This window comes from Pelophylax lessonae (assembly GCF_965119305.1).
Source record: "Pelophylax lessonae genome assembly, chromosome: 13".
NCBI classification, from domain to species: Eukaryota; Metazoa; Chordata; class Amphibia; order Anura; family Ranidae; genus Pelophylax; species Pelophylax lessonae.
In genome coordinates, this window is record NC_138780.1 from 130147594 (window position 1) to 130174214 (window position 26621).

The 26621-nt window shown below is 38.0% G+C and overlaps 1 protein-coding gene across 4 annotated transcripts in view; it reads right to left on the reverse strand.

Moving 5' to 3' along the window:
• DPF3 (double PHD fingers 3) overlaps nt 1–26621 on the reverse strand; it is a 491728-nt gene that overhangs the window by 19665 nt on the left and 445442 nt on the right. For 2 of the 4 annotated variants that reach the window (XM_082275031.1, XM_082275032.1), the window contains 2 exons: nt 2103–2215; nt 1184–1265 (listed from right to left, as the gene is read on the reverse strand). In XM_082275031.1, the coding sequence (XP_082131157.1) occupies nt 1184–1265; nt 2103–2215 (195 nt within the window). Of the gene's footprint in view, nt 1–1183; nt 1266–2102; nt 2216–16446; nt 16685–26621 lie in introns of those variants that run through there. The other 2 variants (XM_082275035.1, XM_082275036.1) reach the window with 2 other exon arrangements.

The following is a 26621-nucleotide window of genomic DNA, read 5'->3' on the forward strand; positions in this document are numbered from 1 at the left end:
AGCCGTGTATAAGTTGCCCTCATTATCTCTACATGGTTACTCCATCAGATAAGTTGGATTTTCCTGGGATTTCCCAATATCAAGCTTCTGTTGTTCAGCTTCTTAAGGCTGCCACCTGGTCCATTTCTTTTCTAAGTTCTACCAGGTAGATGACCAGGCCTCTGCAGATTAAATCTTTGCTTGCAAGGTTCTTTCAGCAGCACTCTTGAGTTGTGATTTTGACCCTTGTTTGCTTCTGTTGCCACTGTTCTGTTTGCCTTGTTTTTTTCCCACCCCCTCTGATTCATTCCTTGGAGATTACCCAGGGTCTTTGAATATCCAAACTGCATCCTGTACCAAATTATGCGTGCCTTCAGGTTTCTTCAGAGGTGCCTTGGCAAAATATTTCCCAAAAATTGTATACAAGCTGGCGTGTGGATGAAGCCTGGCTTTTAGTTACACAAAGTCACAGGTTTTCATTGTGCACCATTACAACCTTCTAGCTCTATTTTTAAAGGGTGCCTCGAGATTGTCCATAATCTTTTAAGGGGACCTTGACTGAAAAAAGGTTGAGAAACACTGTCTTAGCGTGTACTGCAAGACACTGGCCACACCCTACCCTCTGTTCCTATGTTATTATGCATTACTTGCTAAAAAGAGGTCTCATGGAGTGGGGTAGAGTTAAAGGGGTACATCCAAGGGGTTGTGTTCAAAAGGTTTTCCAGTGTCTATTCACAGCAGCCACCAACCCAGGGTTTGTGAATATCTAACCTGAGCTGTACACCAAGATATGAAATTTAGAATTCGGCCAAAACTCCTTTTTATATGCACAATTCTGTATATATAAACTGTGTTGCAACTGAGAGCCTCCCAAAGCAGGCACTGTCACTTACAGGAAATACCTCCAATTGGCAATTGGCTGCTTTTTCTGCCCCAGGTTCTTAGGTGCAAAAGGGGGGGGGCTGTCTCACAGTGAGAGATGACAAAATATATTTAGGCCGTGACTCTGGATTTTCGCTCTAAAGAAAACTGACACTTGCAAATTGTCAGTAAAAGCATTTAGGATACAAAGTTTTTTAGTAAAGTATAGTTTTTTCATAAATTTTAGGAAATGTAATTGTATTAATTATTTGGACCAGCCTTAAATGTATTTAAAGGCAGAATATATTTTACAGCTAAAATAAATGGTTGCATGAATTTGTACCTTCTGGGGGTTCATCCACTGGAGGACTAAGGCAATACATATGGTAGCCACGATCACAGTCGTCACAAAACAGGAGCTGTTCCTATGTAAATAGAGTATGTTATATAAGTAAAGAAATTCACTGAAAACAACATTTTAATAGTGAGTTCCACAAAGGACTCTTAGTTTGTCATAATGACATATTTATTTCAGTCCGTAAGGAGACAAAATTACAAGTATTAATAAATTATTCCACAGAAATAATTATCCAAAATTTTGTTGAATTCAGTTCTGTAACTCTACCCCTCTCTGTCTGCTTTCTTTTTTGTTCTTTTGCTTTGCTTTGTTCTTAGTATTACAGGAAACTTCTACTGACCAGTTGTAGGTCAGCTTTTAAACAAAGGACCAAAAGTTACTCATTATTGCTCATATTCTGTTTTTCTAATTGTAGATAATGTTACTTTGAGTTTTTCCATAACTTAATATCAGATACTGTAGATAATGCTTTTATAATATAGAATTTTGCAAAGAACTCTAAAACATAGATGAATACTGATCAGTGTAGGCTGTCCCTGATGGTTATGAAAGTCATCCACAGCTACATTCCTGACATAGGGCAAGGACATTTTCTAAGGTAAGTATTCTTTAATGCTTAAAATAATATTTTCATTTTGTATATTGGTGCAGTGTACTGCAGGACTAGATGTAAGGAAAATAGAGAGGTAAAAAAAAGTACTTGTGCATTAACCTATAGGCTGGAACACCACAAGATTTTCACTCATATGATCCCCCAACACCCCCCCCCCCCCCCCCAACACAAAAAAAAAAAACATAAAATGGGTCGCATCCTCACCTTGTTAACTTCAATCTGCATGACCCTGATTTACCACCATTTTTTTTTTTTTTTTTTTAGAATTTAATCAAGCACTTGGTATCTTACATCATTTTCCGATGTTCCACAAATGATGCAGGACTTGCACTCAATGCACTGCCATTGGTAGGTTTTTACAGCTTCAGTCATGTTTACAGTAAATTGTAGACACGTTGGGTGACCTACAAAAGAAGAATAAAATGAAACTGGCTCTAACTTTTGTGCAATGTGATATTTGAATGCAACAATGGATGTGACTAAATGGACAATAAACCTTTTTGCTGCCAATCGCATAGAAGCCTCACTCACACTCAGTGATAAATGTAATTTTTAATAGCTCTTACTTTTTGTACGTATCTTGCAGTACTGTGCAAATCTCTAGATATCAGAATATATTATGTATGCTCTTTATACTTTTAGGAGCTTATTTAGTAGTGAATGTGACTTCAAACATCCATTGGTAGTGAATCAATCGCTGTCATTTTAAAAACACATGAGCTGGGAAGATTCATCTGCAGTGACTGTTTAGTGAACTTCAACTGTTTTGTAAATTTGCTGCTCAGAGTGTTTCTGATGCTAGCCATATATTTTGAAATCTTTGCATATTAGATGTATTTAGCCTCACTCTGTCATTTACTAAAGCTCTGAGGATTAACAATGGAGGTCAGATATCCAGTATCACCTTTGTTCTCTTTATGTCAAAACAAAGTTTTCCTAAAACAGAGGCTGCACACAAGGAAGGCATATTATAACATGCCCAGGCACCAGCATGCATCTCCATCTCAGGCTTAAAAAAAATAGTGAACATCAAGATCAAGTACTTTGAACCCCAAATAAACCAGTTGCCTTCTGCAAAATAAATCAGCACTAGCAGAATAACAGCCATCTCTCACAATGCCTTTATCTATAAATGGTCACAAATGCTTATTTGAAATCTATCTGTGTGTTTTTTTTGTTGTGTTTCCGTGTTGATTCTCACTGGTCCGAAAGCTCTTTTCAGCGTTTTTCTATGTTTCTATGTATAACCCTTTTTTTACTGGAACTTTAACTAAATATGTTTGTTTGGTCCAAGCAGATCAGTGGGCATTCCATAATAGACAAAGGTATTCTGTAGTAGTCCTTTTCGTTGGTGGCTGAAATGATCAGAGAACAGTGGATGCACTTTTCTTAAGGTATTTCTCTGACATGAAAATAATTGTGAGCATGTCCTAAATGATTACAACCCATAAAATGTAAACTGAATAAAATAAAACCCCAAAATATCATAAAAACATAACATTTTCAATCTACCTTTTTGCTATGTTCTGAACTACAAGTGGAGGTATTTTTTTTTATACAGTAATGGGAATACTCCAGTAGCAGACGAGGATATGACTTGCTCACAATGGTAAATGTATAGCCTTATTCCAGTAAAAATAATGGTATAGATCATATTTTTATAGAACTTATTTAACTTTTGTCTGGAAAAAGCTTTTTGCATTCTTTTGAAGAATGTTATTTTTCAGCATGTGTAGCCTTCGCTATAATTTAGGCTAATAATAATTTAAGATGGAAGGTGTTTAAAACTGTGTTCATCCACTGTGAAGTCTCACTCTTCTAATAATAATCTTAAAAAAAAAAAAATCTCTAATACAACATTTAGCCCCTTGTGTTATCAAGTTAATATTCCACAGGTCGATATTTTAATGATATTGGCAAACTACTATTTAATATTATGTCCTTTTAGCAATAGCCATGGCAAGCTAGGGGACTTGGGAACACATGTGTCGCAAAAAAAAAAAAAACTTCATAGAGATAAAAAAAAAAAAAGCTATTCAGTTACTGATCTTTGTTATGCAGTCAAAATTATTATTTCCTTTTAAAGTTCATTCAGTATATTTACTTTTTTAAAATGTTTTTTGGATATTAATAACTTTAAAATGTAACTTTAGTCCTCCTTCTGCTGAACTAAATAATTCTCAATTAAACAGTACAAAAAGGACACATTATTTACATAAAACAAAAAAAAAAAACACTCATTCTGAGACCATTGTTATTTCCAAACTAAAGAAATTTAATTAATTTGCTTGTGAGCATATGAAATACAACTGTAGTTACATAGTTACTTTGGCTAGAGATTGGTCCAGTATATTTAAACCATCTCACAATGACTCGTCTCTGCATACTACACAGTAAGATGTATATGAAGCAAAGCACAAGGAGCAATGGGGATATACACACAAAATAGAATTTATATGTAAGAATTTCCTAGAAAACACATACTGCACAAAGTGATCTAAACTTAAAAGAAACATTTAGACTTGGTTAAAAGTACAATTCTATGTCAATGAAATGTCTGTATGTGCACTAATCTCAGTACTGACAATAGATTACTATAGACATCTAGCAGTGCTATAATCATAGAAAAAGACCTCTGTTAGACAGCGGACTTTGCCTTTTGGTGTTTTGTTTATAGACGTGCACATGAGTGTAATCATGTTGTATACAGTCTTACAGCCCTATAGTCAGACACACAGTTCACTGTTTGATCTCCTAATTATTGATGAGACCTACAGAAGGATGGAAAAACTAAATTTTGTATGCTCTTTTTTTTGGTGCTTGTATCAGCTTGTAACCTCTTTGTAAATGCTAAACTACAGTTTTCAAAACATTAGCCAAGAAGCTGGAAAAGAATGAACTTTTGACATAAACTGAACTATATTGATAAACTTAGACCTTTAGAATGGAGCTTTACCCGCCATTTAAAAAAAAAAAAAAAAAAACATATCACCCTGCCGAGGCTTTAAAACAACTCATACAGTGGAATTAACAGAGCATTGTTAACACTCATAAAAAAACTGCCTCCCATTGTACAACAAATGTTGCTACTTGTATTATATCCTTGTAAATGCCACATCCTGGGGGCCGCACAGAGTGTTCTTATCAGACCTTCCATTCTAATGCCTCGTACACATGATTAGATTATCGGACGACTTATCCTTCACATTTTGTTGCATGATACTAGTATCGAATTCAACAATGCGTACTAAACATATGATTTTTTTCGTACGATTCTGGAAAAGCTTCCTGGTTGCGTAGCTACGTATCGGATAGTGCAAAACAAAAACAATGGCAGCCAGGCCTTTTCCAGGTTATTTTTGTGTTTCTGATCATGCATGGTCTTTGTCTATTGATTTTTAGCGAATGCATACTGTACTGATTAAACGATTGTCGTTCGCTAGGCTATCGTTCGGCAAAAGTTTTCGGGTTTGTCCTTTCAGATTTTGTTTTACCAAATGTCATGATGGGCTGTCGAAAGCTGTGTACTAACGATCAGATTATCATGTGATCAATTTTAAAAGTGTTTTTTTTTTTCCGTACGATTATCTAATCATGTGTACGAGGCATTAGTGCAGCTCAGTAATGCTTAACACAATAAAAAATCACAGGCTTAGTGTTACTGAGCTCCTTGCCTGGCTACTATGCCTGTCACAGAACCACTTTAGTGACTGGTTGGCTGTTTTCTTGCAGGTCTACCTTGTGGGGATAGGCTGTTGGGTTGGTCAAGTCTGATGGATTATGTATAGAAACTAGTTCCCCATCACAATGCCCCCCCCCCCTAAGATTATCAGTGAGTGGAGCCTGATTGATAATAATAGACTAGTTACCCATCAGGTTTGCCGTCCTTGTGTTTGACAGCGGACAGTAGTGGAAGGATTCCATAGCCCCTAGCAGGCTGTTCAGTGGGTATGGATTCTGCCCACTGCCATCTGCTGCTAACCACAATGAAGACCAAGCTGATGGGGAACTAGTCTCTCAGCATCAGCCATCAGGCTCTGCCCTCTGTCAGTCTAAGGGGAAGTGACACTAAGAATACGTATGTTCATAGTGGCACAATGTTTCCACTTTGAACGCACTGGGCTGGCCAACACAGGAAGGCAATCTCTGTACACAAACCTAGAGTTGGTTTTAATGAACTCCATCTCCTTATGGTGATAATTCTTTGAAAGTGATGCATATAAGACCAACTGAATCTGATCCATGTGTCAGAACTATTACTGCAACTGTTGCATGGCTTTTGAAGGTAACTGTACTAGTGAGTGACAAATGCTTTATTGAATCGCAAGAAGCCCACGTTCACATTGGGATGATTTGACATGTCAACTCGCATGTCAAATCGGAACCTATTGCCAGCAATAGTACCATCTGATTTGGTTCTATGCCGACTTTGTGGCGCAACACTGACTCCCAAATATAGTTTCTGCACTACTTTTGGCGACTTCAGGGGGCAATTTCAATAGACATCTGTCAAATACCCCCCCCCCCCCCCGAAGTCGGACTGAAAATGCCGGTTTGGAATCCTCTAAGTTCAGCTGAACTCGCACAATTTGAAACCCGCCCACGGTGTGAACCTACACTAATGGTGTTTTCATATATTTATTCTCCTCTTTGGGTGGTGAGTTACTTGACTAATGCTGAGGCATTGGTCATTTTATCTTTACCTCTACCTCTAGGAGAGTTACAGTTCAGTAGCTTGACTTTCTTTGATTGCTTGACTGGGATTGTCCCCATCTGCAGAGACCAGATGACCAGTGTCTATGAATTAAAACCAATTCTGCTCATGTTTACTATCAGCCCTTGTATAAACTAGCTATGGTTTCTGAGTAATGGCCGTTACATGATTGATGATCACTGAGCTGCTTTTCAAAGAGTAAGCTTCCTGCATTTTTTTTTCTTCACGGTTTTTGTGATGGATCTTTATTGTCTTAATTGTTACAATAACTAAGGTGCATCTCCTGCTACTGGTTTGAAGAATATAGATAATAATACATTAAGAAAAAGTAACACAATATGTTTACCAATTGTTATACAACTGCTTGTGGATTTTCAGTGGTATTCTTCTATGCCATGCTTTCAACTGCTGCCATATAGATGGTTCTAAATTTAAGGCCAAGTTCACCTTTAGTAACATGTTACATCCATATTTAGAGTGTAACATGTTTACTATACAGCAACTGCCCACAACCCCTGATACCCCCATGATAGTGGGTGAGGGTTCTTCTTCCCATACCCACCGTCACAATCTAAAATAAGTGTTGCTGTTTGGGGTTCCACGCATTTATGGCATATATTTCTAAATTAACTGCATGGGCACTGGTGAGCGCTCTCGTAGTTCATTGACACTTCCGACAGCTTTCAAATAGCCCATGTGAAGGTACACACACAAAGCTGTGGGCAGTGTCAGTAGATCACAGATGCAAAACTCTGCAAGCCCCTGAGAAAAAAATAAATACATGCACATTTTTGACCCACAAAAGTATGTGCATTCATGTATTTATTTATTTCTTCCCTGGAATGAGTGGAGACAAAAATCACAATTCCATAGTTTGGCATGTTAGGACCCAGTCTATAAGATAGAAGCTGGGAGAATGGAGTGGTATCTTTCTTCATTGTATCCTTATGTTTCCTCAGTAGCCACCTTGGCCACCAGCAAGTCGGTGTGCACAAAATCCCAGCTGAATTGTGAATGTGTGTGAGGGTGGAATTAATCTGTAATAAACACAAAATTCCTAGCACCACATCTTAGAATTCATTACAAAAAAATCCTTAATTCAGTAATAGATGATAGTAACAGCAACCAATCTGATTTCAACTATGTATTTTATTGTAATAAAATAAATTATGAAGCTACACATTTTATATTTCATGGTTTTAAATCGGAATCTGACAAAAAATGTTAGCTGCAGCCTTCTAGGGTAACCTAAGAATACACAGGTTATTTATAGTAGCCAAAATTGCATTTTGTTTGTAACACATTCCTTTAGTTGAGTAGGACATCAATTGCTCAACAATCGCTTATCTACGACATTCTTGAGCAATTTCTAAATGATAATCTCATGATACAAATCTCCTAACAATCGCCAAACAATCTCCTGCAGTAGCATGGAAGAGCAATTTATTCTCTAGGAGATTTTTTTAGTAGCTGAGATTAAAATTACCCATGTAGCCTTCCTTATTCATCTGCTGTTGCTTAGGAAGGTTGCTATTGGCAACACATCAACTTAAATTCTTTGGATTTTACTGTGTGAGTTTTGGGGCCTACTAATAACTGTACAGTTGGGTCTGTCCAACCCATTCTTTTCTCTGGTTTTAGCGGTTTTTCATTCTTTTATAGGTTTTTTTAATTTTTTATTTTTTTGGGGGGAGGGGGTTTAAAGTTGCAGTAAGTGGGAAACAAGATGCATTACAAAAGCAGAAGCAAGGTGTGTACCAGAATGTATTCACCATAGCACAGACAAAAAAAACAAAAACATAGAAATATCATTTTTTAAAAGTCTGTTCTAAATAATGGCAGTGGTTTTCTTCCCATTTCAAACTGTTAGTGGATCAAATATTCACACGTTTTCCTACCAGAATGAATAAACTCACGTTGTCCGAGCGTATGCAGTATTTTAAAATTAACATGTCCGTTTTTACCCATGGAAAACAAGATATCATTTTCACCATATCCACAGTTTGGTTATATATAATGTGCAATTTAATAGCAGTATACAAGACCTAGAACTGTTTTTTGTCATGGTTATCAATTTGCTTTCTACAGCAGCTCTGTGTAGTCAGACAGTAAGGTTAGGAAGACCGTCGCACTCCTTGCAATCAATTTGAGATGGATTGATGCCCTGCTTGTTCACTGCTGACTAAAAGCAAATGTAAATAGATTATTTTTGCCACAGGGCCTGTACTGCTCCTGCAAGCCACATAGAACAGGAAAGAGACAATTGTTTGAGAGCTTGGCATGGCACAGGAGCCTTGGAACATTGTGCAAATATTACTGTATTAACACTTGATGTGTTTTTAATATTGTTTCAAACTCACAGGAAAAAAAATGTTTAAATGGGGTTGCATTAGAAAAAATATTTGGATTTTTTTGTGGTTTAAATCATCTCAGGCCAATTAATTATACAGGTTCAGCTTGACATCCAGTTAAATCCACTGCACAGATGTGTTGGCATATGGGGTTTATCTCTGATGAAGGCAAGATTAATGCCCATGCAGCATACCTTGGTGCCCTTTGTAATCAAAAATGATGCTGCAGTACTGACTTTAGTTCTATGCACACTACAGCCTACAGTATGCTCCCAAAAATCATGGGGCAAAGACAATGTTTGACCCTAACTTCAGTTCTACATATACAATTTAAAAATTACACTAATCACCAAATCAGTTACTGATGTTACTATGAATAATAACTATGCTATAGTCCCAAAACAGTTCTGAAATTTTAGATGTAACATAAAAGGTACATTTCAAATTCATATCCTAATTTATGAAGGTATGGTATGTCTGTGAACATTCATTTTTCTACCATAGCAAAGCTAATTTCAGAATCGGAAGAAACACTTACTATTTAGCATAATTAGGCTACATTTACAGCTGCGTTTTGGCCCAACAGCGTGTACACACGAGAACCCCAGAAGATGTCAAGGCGATCAGCTGCAGAAAGCAGCTCAATTGAAAGCAAAGTGAGGCTTCCGCCTTTTGCAGACAATTGCAGCCACTACTGTGTAATCGCTATGCAGGAATCACCTGCGAGTGATTGCCCATGGGAAACTCCTGTTGTGGGAAATTCCTGCATTGCTACCTGGAAGAGAGACTACCTGGAAGAGTTTTAGGTGCCACTTTCATACACATAGAAATTCAGCAGAGGTCTCCAGGTTATTATAAATATAAGAAGCTGTTAACTAGTCTGTGTCTTATCCCCAATTAAAATAATAAATGGTAGTGTATAGTAGCTGGCCCTTTAAATTGTGTAGAATCTGTTAGTAACACGGTGCCATACCTGGAACACACAAGGCATTTGACAGTTATCTGGTAATGATGAAAGATTCTCGCTACACAAAGCGATAGTGATTAAGTGACAAAAGGGAACAATAATCTAGTAGAGATATTTACAGATGTATCCAGAGAATATAGTGGAAATGGGTATTTTTAATACATGCAGGAAGAAACTGCAGCTTTGTCCGCAAAGGTATCGAAGAGTGATGGACTTACTGATAGCGGTGTCAAGGCTGAGCTTTATGGAGAACATTACCGGAATATGAATGAAGAGCATGTAATATGTGCTCAGCAGTTTAATGACCTTTTTTCCTTCCAGCTTTTTAGAAAGAGTTAAAATTGATTGTTTCATGAATGGGATCTTTCACTTAAAATGGTGAGAGAAAACTTTAATATGGAATAATCTGTCATGCTTTCTTTGTTGTATACATGACTAGCAGTGGGAAAAAAAGCCCATAATACTTACACAGATCACAGATGTAAGGGCAGACTTGGGGCATTACACAGTTGTCTGAAGAAAGAAATAATCTTGTTTATTTAATTCTTCATATTGCACTAAAACATGAAAAGGTGACTTGGCTTTTTTTCCAGCAAAGTAAATATAATTTGTTTTTAAACCTGCATAATCATTAGGACTTTAACTGTATGTTCCTACTGAGCAGACCACTGCATTCAGTATGCTTTTTCCAGGCCTGATGTGCATGAGCATGTGAGAGATCAAATACAGCATGGTAAAAACGAACCACATTCATGTTTGTGGTATTAAATATATTTGCTTGTAACAAAACTGTTACAGCGTTATTGGGAAAAGAATGAAATTCACAATTACCTTTGTTTTCTACACAGACCTGAATGTTATTATTACATTTAACATTTTTAGCCCATATGAAGTGGATATTTTTCTTTCTTTACCAAACATTTAATTGTGAAAATTTGATTTTACAGAAGTTCCTAAAGGTTCCAAAACAGCTATGCAGCATCTTTCCCTTATTGCAAATACCAGCAGCTATACAAATCATCTGTGATTGACTATCGAATATATTTTAGGAGGGAAAAAGTGTTGGTAATAATTAATAGATTTCAAACACTTTGGGCCAGTTCACACCATGAGTCACCTAGGAATGCACTGTGCTTTTCTGTGCGATACACATGCAATCCAGTGCAGTGCAATTTTGCGCCAGACCCCACCAAAAGTAGTGCATGCAGGTACTACTTTACCATACGATCTGGTGCAGGCAAAAAAACTGTGTTTGGGGTGTCAAGTTAACATTGACACCTTCTGCAGATTGCAAGTGCAGGGCATTTTGAAAGTGGCGCTGAAAATGCGTATAGAATGCAGGTTTCCTGTATTGTCCTCTGGGGTGAACTGTCCCCAAAAGCAGAACTAAATCTACTAAGTCTAGTTAATCCAATCAAGTTTCTTGCTTTCAAAGCAAATCGTCCAAAATAAGCAATTATTTGATCATCTGCATAGAAGCAACAAGTATAATTTGCCTAAAATTTTAAGTTTCAGACAGTATTTTAAGCAGTGAGATCAGCATGTGGATTGCAGCGTTAAAGTAAACCTGTCTGCTGTATGTAAATTTGTATAGCTTAAAAGTAAAAGTGTACAATAAAGTGTGACTCTGAAGCTTTTATTTTCTTGCATGGATACCCCCAGAATATGTATTGTGGAAATTACCAGGAAGGAGTTTTTGGACAGACACCTCCCCATGTTTGCTTATATCAGAAGCAGTAGTATTTAGATTTCTAACCTGTCGGATCAGTCTTTCCCCACTAGCTATGATGGTGCTTTAAAATGCTGCAGCTTAAGAATTTTTTTTTTGTTTTTGGATGGATTAGTGAAGGTTAGAACTAGTTTTTTTTTTTTGTCCCGATGACAATTTTATATTGACTGAATGTAGACTTTTCATGCATGATACCTACAGTATCTCACAAAAGTGAGTACACCCCTCACATTTTTGATAAATATTTTATTATATCTTTTCATGTGACAACAACTGAAGAAATGACACTTTGCTACAATGTAAAGTAGTGAGTGTACAGCTTGTATAACTGTGTAAATTTGCCGTCCCCTCAAAATAACTCAACACACAGCCATTCATTTCTAAATCACTGGCAACAAAAGTGAGTACACTCCTAAGTGAAAATTTCCAAATTGGGCCCAATTAGCCATTTTCTCTCCCCGGTGGTCATGTGACTCCTTAGTGTTACAAGGTCTCAGGTGTGAATGGGGAGCAGGTGTGTTAAATTTGGTGTTTTTACTCTCACTCTCTCATACTGATCATTGGAAGTTCAACATTGGCACCTCATGGCAAAAGAACTCTGAGGATCTGAAAAAAAAAAGAATTGTTGCTCTACATAAAGATGGCCTTGGCTATAAGAAGATTGCCAAGACCCTGAAACTGAGCTTCAGCACGGTGGCCAAGACCATACAGCGGTTTAACAGGACAGGTTCCACTCAGAACAGGCCTTGCCATGGTCGACCAAAGAAGTTGAATGCACGTGCTCAGCATCCTATCCAGAGGTTGTCTTTGGGAAATAGACGTATGAGTGCTGCCAGCATTGCTGCAGAGGTTGAAGGGGTGGAGGGTCGGCCTGTCAGTGCTCAGACCATACGCCGCCCGCACACTGCATCAAATTTGTCTGCATGGCCGTTGTCCCAGGAGGAGACCTCTTCTAAAAATGCACAAGAAAGCCCGCAAACAGTTTGCTGAAGATAAGAAAACTAAGGACATGTATTACTGAAACCATGTCATGTGGTCTCATGAGACCAAGATAAACTTATTTGGTTCAGATGGTGTCAAGCGTTTGTGGCGGCAACCCGGCGAGGAGTACAAAGACAAGTGTGTCTTGCCTACAGTTAAGCATGGGGGTGAGAGTGTCATGGTCTGGGGCTGCATGAGTGCTGCCGGCACTGAGGAGCTACAATTCATTGAGAGAACCATGAATGCCAACATGTACTGTGACATACTGAAGCAGAGCATGATCCCCTCTCTTCGGAGCTGCAGAGCAGTATTCCAACATAACCCCTATCACACCTCCAAGACAACTACTGCCTTGCTAAAGCAGCTGAGGGCAAAGGCGATGGACTGGCCAAGCATGTGTCCAGACCTAAACCCTACTGAGCATCTGTGGGGCATCCTCAAATGGAAGGTGGAGGAGCGCAAGGTCTCTAACATCCACCAGCTCCATGATGTCGTCATGGAGGAGTGGAAGAGGACTCCAGTGGCAACCTGTGAAGCTCTGGAGAACTCCTTGCCCAAGTGGGTTAAGGCTATGCAGGAAAAAAAATGGTGGCCTCAAAAAATATTGACACTTTGGGCCCAATTTTGACATTTTCACTTAGGGGTGTACTCACTTTTGTTGCCAGCAGTTTAGACATAATGGCTGTGTGTTGCGTAGTTTTGAGGGGACAGCAGATTTACACTATTATACAAGCTGCACACTCACTACTTTATATTGCAGCAAAGTGTCATTTTTTCAGTGTTGCCACATGAAAAGATATACATTTTTTACAAAAATGTTAGGGGTGTATTCACTTTAGTGAGATACTGTAAATCATATGAATTTATAAAACCATTTCTGCTTTGTTCATTGAGGGACCTAGGATTTAAAGACATTCGGGTTATACTGCTGCCTACAGGAAGATTTAGACACTGGCATACAATACAGTGACCAGCCTGTTATAACCATTGACACCCCTAGCATACCTCAGTTTTTTTTGCTAGTGACCTAGGAGTATCTTCTATACTAAGGACCAACTTACCAATCTGCTTCATGGTCACTGGCTTTACCTGCATGGCTGTTGAAGCCTTGGTCTTTAGTGCCTCTCTGAGTTGGTGACACCTACAATACTAAAAGCTAGGAGGGATTCCAGACAGCTGCACTTTCAAAAATCCTCTTTGTTGAAGCTTATGTGACAGGTGGTTAACAGATGCAGCAGGGGACAAGCAGGTAGACCCGGTTTGCGCACATATTAGCGCTTATTCATTAAGTAATGACTAAGGGCTAAAATATGCGCAAAATGCATCTACCGCCTTGTCCCCTTCTCCATCTGTTAACAACCTATCACATGAGCTTCAATAAAGAGGATTTTTGGAAGTGCAGCTGTCCGGAATCATTTGCTTTATGACACACAGCAAGCAAGTTGGGATAAGCACCCTGTATGTCTGAACTTGTGATCTTGTCATGTAAGGAACTTTTTTAGTCTTGCATATACAAGGTAGTGTTGAGGCCTAGAGCTTTTTTCTCTCCTAAGATGGTTTTAGCTTTTTCCTCAACCAGGATGCTGTGTCATAGTCCAGCTTCTGACATCACAAAGCTATTTCCCTTCACTGTCTGGATGTGGGTTGTGCTGCAAAAGTCTACAATGCAGCCACTGCTTCCATTAGGAAGACTGCCGCCCTGTCATACCAGATGGCCCCAGCAAAGGGAATCCAGGTACTTTCTCCATTTCTTAGTGGCTGAAGCAGATCTTTGTTCACGCCTATGGTCTAAAGAATTAGTTTTCTCCCTTTCCTGTCTAGACACACACTTTACTAGATCTCAGATAGCTTTTTAGGCTTTAGACAACTTTCCCAGGTTTGTGGGGCTTCCACCTGGTCTTCTGTTCTTTCTCCCTCTTTCTCGTGGGCCTGTTAGTTTTTTTTTGTTTTGTTTACTGTCTTGCCTACTTCTCAATGAATGAGAGAAAACTTGATTTTTTTGTACCGTAAAATTAATTTCTTGGAGTTTGAGAGCTACAGGTCCCACCCACTTGGTTTATGGTCGTGCGCTTAACACTTTCTTGTTTCAAAGTGAGGCGTGCTTGGAGTGGCTGGGGCTATACCAGGTTGGCCATTGGTTTTATTTATCTTTTGCAAGTCAGGGTCTAAATCCTTCTGTAAAGTATAAAATGTCTCTGAATCCTGTGTCAATCAATAAACGCCAAGTAAATGATTTTTATGGAGTACAAACTCCAATTGTTAAATGCATCAAAACCGCTTTGAAAAAGCATGTAACATTTAGATACAAATATATTTTCTGGGTCTTTTTCCATCTAGTGAATAAAAGTGTTCATATGGTGTCCACTTTTAGCTACCGTGAATAATGTACTGAAGCTGTAACCTCTTTATGTTCTAAAGTGCAAAATGGGTCAATTCCCAAAGATTATCACATAGATTATCTTTCCTTGAAAATATCACTAGCATCTTAGTGGAAATAATGTAAGATGTCTTATGAGGAGCACAAAATGTAAGCAATTTGAAGTAGACAATAACTATGAACTAATGAGTAAAAGCTTTCAATAGTAAAATGTTAATTTTATGTGTGGAAAAACAGATTCCACACCTACAGGATATTTGTGAAGAAAAATATTTCTGAGGGAGCAGTAAGTTAAAAATACCCAAAGCAATTAAAAAAACTTACCATAAAAAAATCATGAGTTAATCTCAACATAAGGTATCATTACCCCAGTAAGTCATGTTTGCTGAATTTTATCACCAGTGCAAACAAAATTTGAAAAGCACAGCCTGCGGGGGGTACTTAAACAAACCCTTGACAGAAATGCACATGCTGCCACTCCCAAGTCTTTCTAAAAAAATTGAGTTGCTTGGCTGTTGTGCTGATTCAGAAGTTTCAATACTTTGAGTAACTAATTCAGAACATGTATGCTAATAAAATCTTTTGACTTCAATTGCTGCATTGGTTTTCCTGGGACATGACCCAAAGTATTGAAAACAGCCAGCAACAGCTAACATTTCCGGAAGGTAAACAATGGCAACCTACATAACACTATTAATACAGTAATCAGGTTTTGGGGCTGATAACGTGCAGTGTTTAAATGTAGAGCACCAAATCCATGATTTGTTAAATGTTAAAGACAATTTATCAGTATAAAATTTCATACAGATTACTGAGCCGTATTAAGAGGTCTTTCCTCAAGTGGGAAGCTTAGAAAATCTTGCATGTGCTATGAAAACAAGCAGTGTTTTATGTATGTATACATACTTATGCATGCCTATTCAGGTTCCAGGTACAGTGCAGCTGAGTGACCTCAGTTTTACTGCCTCTATCATTTACCAAGTATTTTTGATCAACTGACCCCAAATATTGTGTAATCGGCATGAAACATTCTGACACACCCTCTTTCATCAGTTTCACACATAAAGTTGTGTTACCAGGATTTCAGAAGTAAAAGAACTCACAGTAGTTTACATTATAACAGTGTACTTTGATTCACTACTAGTCAGCAGTGCCTGATACCCGCTGTTGTTTGCACAGCAGTGTCTCACAGACTAACCAACAAGAGGTTTAAGTCCACTACAAAATTAGAAAAATACTATAACAAAAAAAAAAAATCGAAGATGAAATTTCTTGCTCTTCAGGTAAACAGAACAGAAAATGTTTATTAATAAAAATAAATAGTCCTCAATTGCATAAGTGCTTTCACTCACTTCAGCATGATCTTCCATGTCCAGAGAAAACAATACCAGAACAAAAATACTCCACAAATCTTGAACTGGGCCATCTTTTTTTGTTGTTTTTGTTTACTTAGTTTAAATACTGAAATAAATTAGGTGTCTTTTTTTTTCATTTTTTCAAAATTTTCATTTTTTTTTCTTTACCATAGGCTTACATGAAAAGGTGGTAAACAGCACCTAATCGGACAAAAAAAAATCTATATAAAAAAATTGCAACCCCGAAATCTTCAGCAGTAGCCACTTTCTCATATTGCACAAGCAAGGCATTGGGCTCAAGGACTGGCTGTCGGCTGATTAGACTATTTTTTTTTTTTTATTGCCATCAGTGCCAACAAAATTGTGTGGAAGTAGACGATAATCATAGGGCATGGTGAGCTGTGGGAGAAAAAAAAAAAAAGAGCATAAATAATTATTGCATGAAGAATAAAAAACACAACATTGTCAACAGAATGTGATTTGGGAGTGCAAAAAAAGGAGCAAATAAGTTCAGAAAACCTGTAAATGTTAAAAAAAATGTTGTGGCCACTGGCCAGGCTGTGGGTATGTATATTCTTGACAAGCAGTAAATAAGCCCTTTGAACAAGCCCTCCCTGACCTCTGCAACTGCACTGTGGAGCAACTTATCCCCAAAATGTAGATCTGAAACCTTGAGGTCAGGTCTAAGCAGTCTGCTATCTTCCTGTGCAATCCGCTTTTGACAATGTAAAGTGAAATTCAATGCATGTCAAAACACATGAAAACCCGGGCAGACAGCCATTTTGATACAATTTATTGAATTCAGTGGAAAACTCAGCAATCTTTAAAAAAAATCAAAGGTGTAAATAGGTTCCTAATTACTTGAGTACTAGCCTTTATATGCCTTTTTATTAAGACATTTTCAGTTTGATGATAGTTTGGCTGAAAAATTATTCATGCAGCACTGTACCAACATTCATTTTATATATATATTTGTAAGCTAGGTAGAGCTTTTTTTTTTTTTTTGGTGATATTTAATAACCACGGATTTTCTGTTTACCTTTCTTTTATCTATCTACCTCTTAAAAATGATCCCCCAGTCATTGGTGGTCAGTGGTATTTTATCCCCTCACCTTTTAAAAAAAAAAAAACAATCATTTTTTCAGTGTAACTTTTTAAGACCAGTCATCTTCACCTTCGATCTGACACTTTTACAAACATGTAGCCCATTTACATAGGAGGAAGGGGAGTTTATCCCTTGTGAATGGGGGGATATTTGTAAAAACTACTAATGTCTGAACTTGTAATGGTTGTAATTGGTTTATTCTTGTACATCAGGACTGTGATCTGAGTTGTCAAATAATCAGATCACAGCCAGTCTCAGGTGTTTTCTGAAGTACTGCTTATAAACAGTAGTCCACAAATACATGTCCACTTCCCCCCACCATCTTTTTACAATACTGTTGTATGAAGATGGTTAAAGAGTGGAGGTGACAAGTCATCTCTGGGAAAGGGGCACATGGTAATCTGAGCTGAGCTTGCTTCTGTAAATTTTGATAATACATTTAATCTCCACACAATCTGCAACTACAAAAGTTAGTGAGTTTTTTTTAAAAACATATTTACTACTTGTTAGGACCATGCCTGACCACAGTTGTGCTTTAAGGCCAAGTATGCCAATTTTTTTTTTTTTTTAAATAAACTTTTTATAGAATTTCCTTATTGAACATAGTGAGGAAAGTGTCAACAATATACCACACATTCATTATGAGTGACCTATAAATTGGGTGTATAATGATGCTCACTATTGCCTTTTATCAGCGGTGTATTTGTCTGAAATTACACTGCCCAAACAAGTAAGGCCTTTATGCAATACTGGTTGTACTCTTTTTAGCCCACAATTCATAAAACTCAGATGAAGCACCTGTTTAAAAAACACTAAATAGATGAGCAGTAATTGTAGTATCATGAAAAATGTTTGTCATTTTGATAGGAATTGTGTTTTCTTTAACCACTTTAGCCCCGGAAGATTTTTCTGCTCAATGACCAGGCCACTTTTTTCAACTTGGCACTGCGCAAATTTAACTGACAAATGCGCGGTCATGCAATGCTGTACCCAAACAAAATTTACGTACTTTTTTTCCCCACAAACAGAGCTTTCTTTTGGTGGTATTTGATCACCTCTGCGCTTTTTGTTTTTTGCGATATTAAAAGAGCAAAAACTTTGCGAAAAATTTACATTTTATACTTTGACTGTTAAAAAATATCCAATATATTCAATTTTTGTCATATAGGCCAAAATGTATTTAGCTACATGTCTTTGACAAAAAAAAATCTCAATGAGCATTTTTTTATCCGCTTTAAAACCGGAAAATTTTACCCCCTTCCTGACCAGGCCATTTTTTGCGATTCGGCACTGTGTTAATTTAACAGACAATTGCGTGGTCGTGCGACTCTGTACCCAAATGAAATTTACGTCCTTTTTTCCCCCACAAATAGAGCTTTCTTTTGGTGGTATTTGATCACCTGTGCGATTTTTAATTTAAAAAAAAAATTATATATATTTCACATTCTGATATATAACATTCCCAAAAAAAAATTAAAAATCAAAATTTTTTAACATTTTAGGCCAATTTGTTTTCTGCTACATATTTTTGGTAAAAAAAAATCGCAAGAAGTGTATTTTGATTGGTTTGCGCAAAAGTTATCGCGTTTACTAACTACGGGAAAGATTTGTCATTTTCATTATTTTTTTTACTGGTAATGGCGGCGATCTGTGATTTTTTTTTGCTGGACTGCGACATTGCGGCGGATAGATCGGACCCCTAACTGACATTTTTGACACTTTTGGGGGGACCAGTGAAATTACTAAAGTAATCAGTGCTAAAAATATGCAATATTACTGTAATAATGACACTGGCAGGGAAGGGGGTTAACACTGTTGGTGATCAAGGGGTTAAATGTATGCCTCAAGCTTACTGACGTGTTGGGGGGGAGTGGGTTCTGTGACAGAGACAGAGATCGCAGGTTCAGCTATGCTGAATCCTGTGATCTCACCCTGTCTTCTCACACTTTTGCCGACGATCGGGGAAGAGAGGCGGCGATCGCCGCCACTCCTCCTCCGGCCCGAATCCAGAGCGAGCCTCCTCATAGGTGTATGTCGCTGGACCCAGGGCTGCCACTATGCCGCAGTAGCAGCACACTGAGTGGTCCTAAAGTGTTTAAAATTGCATGTTTATTGCTTGACTTGTAATTCCATGATTTGTTGTTTTTTTTTCTTAAAGTCTGTGTATAACCAAGACTATATTCTATCCAAAACTTGAAAAACAAGAATGTTAAAACCATGTCGGTTTTTTTTTTTTTGCCTGCGTCATGTTAGAGATTTTCCTTCATTCCTCTTCTGAAGATGCAACATGTAGTGAGAAGAAATCTTTACAGTGAGAAGATTTCCATTCTTCACTTGTCTCTAAAACAATTGCCTCATTGAAAGATTTACACTTGCCTCTTGGTGACAACCATAACATTTTGGACTTTCCATCACTTTCTTTTTTCACTCGGTTTCATTGGTCACCAAGACAAACAAATGTGAATCTATCTAGAGGAGCCACAGACTGGAATAAAAGCTTAACTTTTATCCAAAACCATAAACAATTTTGTCTATACATACATGAAGGCATATTTGTTTCTTGTACCTTAGTGTGGTATCTTTGACATTCTTAAGACCCTTTAACACAGAAGGACGGCGTCTGTTCTGATCAGCAGGGAATCTGTGAAAAGATCTCCTGCTGCATCAGAGACGAATAGTGCAGATGTCAATTTTTTGACATCGTGTCAGCTCAGTTTTTTCCTGCTGGGGGTTAACGAACCCATGTCAGGTGACGCATGTTCGAGCACATCCTTTTACCTCTGATCCATTATGTTTTAGGTCTAAGAAAACCGCAAACGATGCAGTCCTTTGACATTTTTGTTTCCTGATCTACAATGAGGGAAAAAAGGATTTGATCCCCTGCTGATTTGGTACCTTTACTTACTGATAAAGAGATGATCAATCTATAATTTTCATGGTAGGTTTATTTTAACAGTGAGGAATAGAATAACAACAAAAAAAAATCCAGAAATATGCATTTCAAAAAAGTTATAAATGGATTTGAATTTTAATGAGTGAAATAAGTATTTGACCCCTTCGCTGAACATGACTTCGTACTTGGTGGCAAAACTCTTGTTGGCAATCACAGAGGTCAGATGTTTTTTTGTTTTTGGCCATCAGGTTTGCACACATCTCAGGAGAGATTTTGTCCCACTACTCTTTGCAGATCTTCTCCAAGTCATTAAGGTTTCGAGGCTGATGTTTGGTAACTCGAACCTTAAGCTCCCTCCACATATTGTTTATGGGATTAAGATCTGAAGACTAGCTAGGCCACTCCAGAACCTTAATGTGCTTCTTCTTGAGCCACTCCTTTGTTGCCTTGTCTATGTGTTTTGGGTCATTGTCATGCTGGAATACCCATCCATTACCCATTTTCAATGTCCCGGCTGAAGGAAGGAGGTTCTCACCCAGGATTCGATGGTACATGGCCCTGACCATCGTCTCTTTGATGTGGTGAAGTTGTCCTGTCCCCTTAGCAGAAAAACACGCCCAAGGCATGATGTTTCCTCCTCCATGTTCGACAATGGGGATGGTGTTCTTGGGGGTCATAGGCAGCATTCCTCCTACTCCAAACAAGACTAGTGTGTTGTCAGGGTTATTGGGTGATTAAATAATAGAAAAAAAAATGGATTTAAAAAGCCATGTATATTCCATCTTATGTATAGGGATTTTAAACAGTGCAGCTTCCATTTTGTTTGGAGGTGAATGAAAGTTCATATATGTTCTTTTGCAAAATGTCTGTTACAAAAGAGTCTAGAATTTCAACAGAGATCTGTGTATCTATATAGTCATAAAATAAATGGCACATGGACATCTCATCAGATAAGAGTCAATTAGCGAAACACCATACTAGTCACTATGGCTAGTCTAGTTTGTAATCGTATCTATATTTTTAACAATGGACAATAGCCCAGTGTATTCCATTAGGTTCCTTTAAACTATATATTTTTAAAGATACATTATTATGTGTGAGAAGATATTAGCAATAATTATGTCATTATATTATGTAAGGCATGTACATATTTAGAAATTATCTGTCTACCATATGTTGGGTTTATATTCTTACCTTACAGTAGTAATTTTACTTAGATAAAGAGTGAATACTAATTACCTCACTTTATGTAAGTTTGTGTTTAAGTTTTTAAGGTAATATAAATCCTAAAAGCCAGACACTATGTCTGACAGTAATGGCAGAATTCAAATAATTAATGGACTTTCACTGGCCGGACAGGTCAAAGGTTATCTTTAAATAGTGGTCTCATTGTATGTTCTTATTAGTCTAAATACGGAATATAATGAAAAGTACAATACTGCCTCCTTTGGACATACTAATAAATGCAGTCTTGGGATAATTTAGTATTTTCCAATATAAATATATATATATTGTATTAAAAATATAAGTATTGAAAAGGCATTACTTGCCAGGGTACATGATGGAGATTAGATGGACATGTATGTATGTACTGAGAGTATGGACAAGTTTTTTATGTTGCTTTGATGATTACTCTTAAATATAGAGAAATCATCCTTTAATTTTATTATACAAAATATTGGGTTATTAGGAGAGGTGTGACTATGACCTCACCAGTTAATGGATAGAATATCCCAACCAATGGGGATAATGTTCCTCCCTCTGGGTTTAACTTATGGTAATTTTAATAGTCCTTTGTTCATACCATATAAAAAGGAGAACCCAGATGTAATAGGACACATTATTACACATACTGGCAACACACATTACACTTGCAACATACACACTACTACATCCATTTATATACTCATCTGAACATACTCCATCTTACTCCATCATTTATCTGAAACTTTGAGGGACGCCAAACGAAACTCCTCCCTCACTGGCCACCATCTTGGGAAGGCATCCATCTTAGGGCTCTGGTAACGACCATTTGAAGCTAGCAGCCCTCTTAAGTGTGGTAAATATATACCTTGCTGTGCTATTTGATTTTATTCAATATTGTTTATTTCCTTCCTTATATGTTTTATATTGCATATTTAAGGGTAATAAGATTACAATCCCAGCCGTATAAACCATAGCAGATTTTTCTCTAAAAAGCTGATTTTTGTTTTTATACATTTTTATTAATATCAGATTTAGCGAATTATTTGCGATTTTAGTCTCTCATTTTGCATAGCTGATTTTCGCTCCATCTGCAGTGGAGTGACTTTTGGCTGTAAAATTCGCAGACAATTGTGGTCTGATTATATAGAACACTTACCTATGGTTTATGCTATACCTGGAGAAAAGCTAATCTTGTTTCATTTTCACTTTCACTTTCATTATTGAGCTACACATCATATTGCATTTATCGTTTGAAGTTTGCATTTTATGTAGAGTTATCTTTTTGTGTCATTTCCAGTTTGATCATTTATTGTGAATACATGTCTTGTGAATAAATATTTTTATATATTCCATACTGTACACTGTACTCACTAAGATTGGTATATGCTTTTAAAAAGAAATTAATCAATTAAAAAGAATTCGCTACATATTGATTTGTGGAAATAAGTTGAGATTCTCCTACCTCACAGATCTTTGCTTATTGACATAAATAGGCACTGTTATATTCAGAGCAGTATAAATATTCTGACAGTGTATATGCCAAAGAGCTTGATTTTGGTCTCATCTGACCACAACACTTTCACCCAGTTCTCCTCTGGATCATTCAGATGTTCATTAGCAAGCTTCAGATGGGTCTGTACATTTGCTTTCTTGAGCAGGGGTACCTTGCAAACGCTAAAGGATTTCAAACCATCACAGCATAGTGTGTTACCAATTGTTTTCTTGTTGACTATGGTCACAAGTGCCTAGAGATCATTAACAAGATTCTCCCGTGTAGTTCTGTGCTGATTTCGCACCATTCTCATAATCATTTAAACTCCACGAGGTGAGATCTTGCATGGAGCCCCGACCGAGGGAGACTGACATTTTTTTGTGTTTCTTCCATTTGCAAAAAATCACAACAACTGTTGTCACCCTCTCACCAAGCTGCTTGGCAATGGTCTTGTAGCCCATTCCAGGCTTGTGTAGGTCTACAATCTTGCCCCTGACATCCTTGGACAGTTCTTTAGTCTTGGCCATAGTGGAGAGATTTGAATCTGATTGATTGCTTCTGTGGACAGGTGTCTTTTATACAGGTAACATGCTGAGATGAGGAGTACTCCCTTTAAGAGAGTGCTCCTAATCTCAGCCCGTTACCTGTATAGAAGACACCTGGGAGCCAGAAATCTTGCTGATTGATAGGGGATCAAATACTCATATTACACTCATTAAATGCAAATCAATTTATAACTTTTTTGAAATGTGTTTTTCTTGATATTTTTGTTATTTTGTCTCTCACTGTTAAAATAAACCCACCATTAAAATTATAGACTGATCATTTCTTTGCTAGTGGGCAAACCTACAAAATCAGCAGGGGATCAAATACTTTTTTCCTTAACAATAGAAGAGAGAAAGGGACCTCAGCCTGTGCCACATCCGGGTAATTGCTGTCGTAGAAGGTTTGCAGGAACCAGGTTCTGCTAGTGCTGGATTTTACAGGCACTCACATGGAACAGTATATTGATTAAAAATTCATTTATTAAACATCATCTAAAAAAGACTTGATAGACGCCATAGTGGCTTATAAAAATTGTAGATTGAATGACTAAAAGGGAGTTTCCATTCAGATCCATTTTAAAAACTGACAGGTGGATCTGATTGGGACACCCATGTGGTGAAAGAGCCCTTTTTCTTGTGTCTATTTGTTTATATATAAACCTGTCCAAAAAAAAATGACAGTTTAATGTGGTTCTAAAGACAGAAAGTTTTTTTACATTTAATGAATTCTATGCATTGAGGTAAAAAAAAAACCTCTGGGTGCAGCTTCCCTCCCAGCCCTCCTTATACTTACCTGAGCCCTATCTCAATTCAGCGATGTTTATGAGAGCACCGAATCTCTCTCCTCATTGGCTCACACAGCAGCGGGAACCATTGGCTCCTCCTGCTGTCAAACACAGCCAGTGAGCCAATGAAGAGAGAGCAGAGGGCGGGGCCGAGCCACGCTCTGTGTGTGAACAGACCATGTCTATTCACAGGAGCTCGGCTTGGGAACAAGCCTGCTCGCTCGAATGCCCCCATAGTAAGTTTCTTTTGGGGGCACTCTGCAGGGAGAGAAGCCAGGACCACCGGCAGGGGACCCAAAAAGAAGAGGATTGGGGCTGCTCTGTGCAAAACCATTGCACAGAGCAGATAAGTATAACATGTTTGGTATTTTTAAAAAATCACAACCTTTACAATTACTTTAATGTTGCTCCGCCAAGTACATATCATTGTTTTTCTCCCACAAAGCAATATCTGAGTTTTTTTTCCATCAAACCATATGAGTAAAACCATTTCAGCCAAGTTATTTTGTCCTCTGGGGAGGGAGGGAGGTGTTAAAACCCTTATTTTTTTTTGCTTAAAGAAATAAGACAGCATTTTATAGAATCTCTAACCCTTCTCCATAGCCTCTGGTGCAATCTGAAAACTTTACCCGTAAAACAGTGCTGGAAGTAAGCCAGAAGCACATCATTTAACCGGTTGCTAACCGCCGCAAGTACATATACTGCGGCGGTCAGCCCCGGCCAGGCAAAGTGACGTACTGATACGTCACTAGCCTGGGAGCCAATAGCGGGCGAGCACGCACCGCCGGAGGTGCGCTCCCGTCTCAGCTCGTTCAGGGACACCTCCGTGCGTGTGACCGGCGGACCCGATGTCCGCCGGTCACTCGCGATCGTCCGCTGTGAAGGGAGAAAGGCAGGCGGCTAATGTAAACAAAGCCGCCTGTCATTCTTCCTTGTGTAAAAGCACTGATCTAATGGTCCTGCTATGTAGGACCGTTGATCTGTGCTGTTACACACACAGCCACATCCCTGCACAGTTAGAAGCACGCCCCTAGGGACACACTTAACCCCTCCCTCTCCAATAAAGTTAACCCCTTCCCTGCCAGTGTCATTTTTACAGTAAAATGAAATACAAAAAAACTATCAGCGCAAACCCAATATATGTGATAAAATAACTCAACCTCAATTCACTGTGCATAAATCAGGTGTGTGAAAGTATATAAGTGGTATCCGGCAGCATACACCAATCGTGTTTCACAAATCACAATAAACTATAAATCCTACCAAAATGTGATGCGCCAGAAATATAATAAAAAAGTGATGACTTTAAATACAATAAATCATATCCAGTTCATAAGGCACATAGCAATGTGTGTGCTTCCAATAAAGTGATATGAAGAGTGTCCCCGTATCCAATTGAAGAAAATCCAGTGATGAAAACAAGTTGTAAACACCAATTAGTGAATCCCTCCACCAGGTGAATTAGCCTCTCACCTTCCTAAAGGACCCAAACGGGCCAGCAATCACATGTATCATGGATCAGACTTCCAGGAAAGAGCCACACTGTATTGCACCTCGAGGGATCCCGGGACATATAAAAAAACAGATGAAGAAATCTAGTGCTCTCTGCTTACTAATAAGGGTGTGCTTTATTAGAGAAAGGCAGATCAACTCACATTTGTTGGGCACTCAGCCGTGCCTGCTGTATAAGCGATGTCAGCGATCTGTTACCAGAGAGAGACTCTGCGTCGGCCACGCACGCTCCGTCCCCCTATACGCGTTACGTCGAGCGTAATGCTCCTTTGACTTCCTCGGTAGGGGTGGCTAGTGCGTGCCAAGCCTCACTTTAAATACATCAACACTCAGGTGGATTGGCCAGCAGATCTCAGTCCCTCCCCCCGCTCATAGCTCACAACAGGACATCGGAACCTCCGAACCAGGCATGTTTACGGCGCTGTCACTGGCTCATATCGCTAATGGGGCAATTTTAATGTATGGGCATTGATCAAATTACCATTGCACATTGCGGAGATCGCGTGGTGGCGCAGATACCGCTCTGGTTTACATTAAAACAACTAAAACACGTATTCACAAAATCTCATACCATAATTAACAATATTAAAAATATTAAAAGTACATCAATAAGCTAAAACCTGGAATAATAAATGTTGGCAATTAAAATAAATGTTATAAAATATATATATATAATTTTTTTTTTTTATTAAATATATATAAAAATGTTTGGTCTCAGATAAAAATATAATGCATGATGGGGTGTTATCTATTACTAATAAAACAATTTAGATCGAAATCCTTATTTAAACCTCTGGG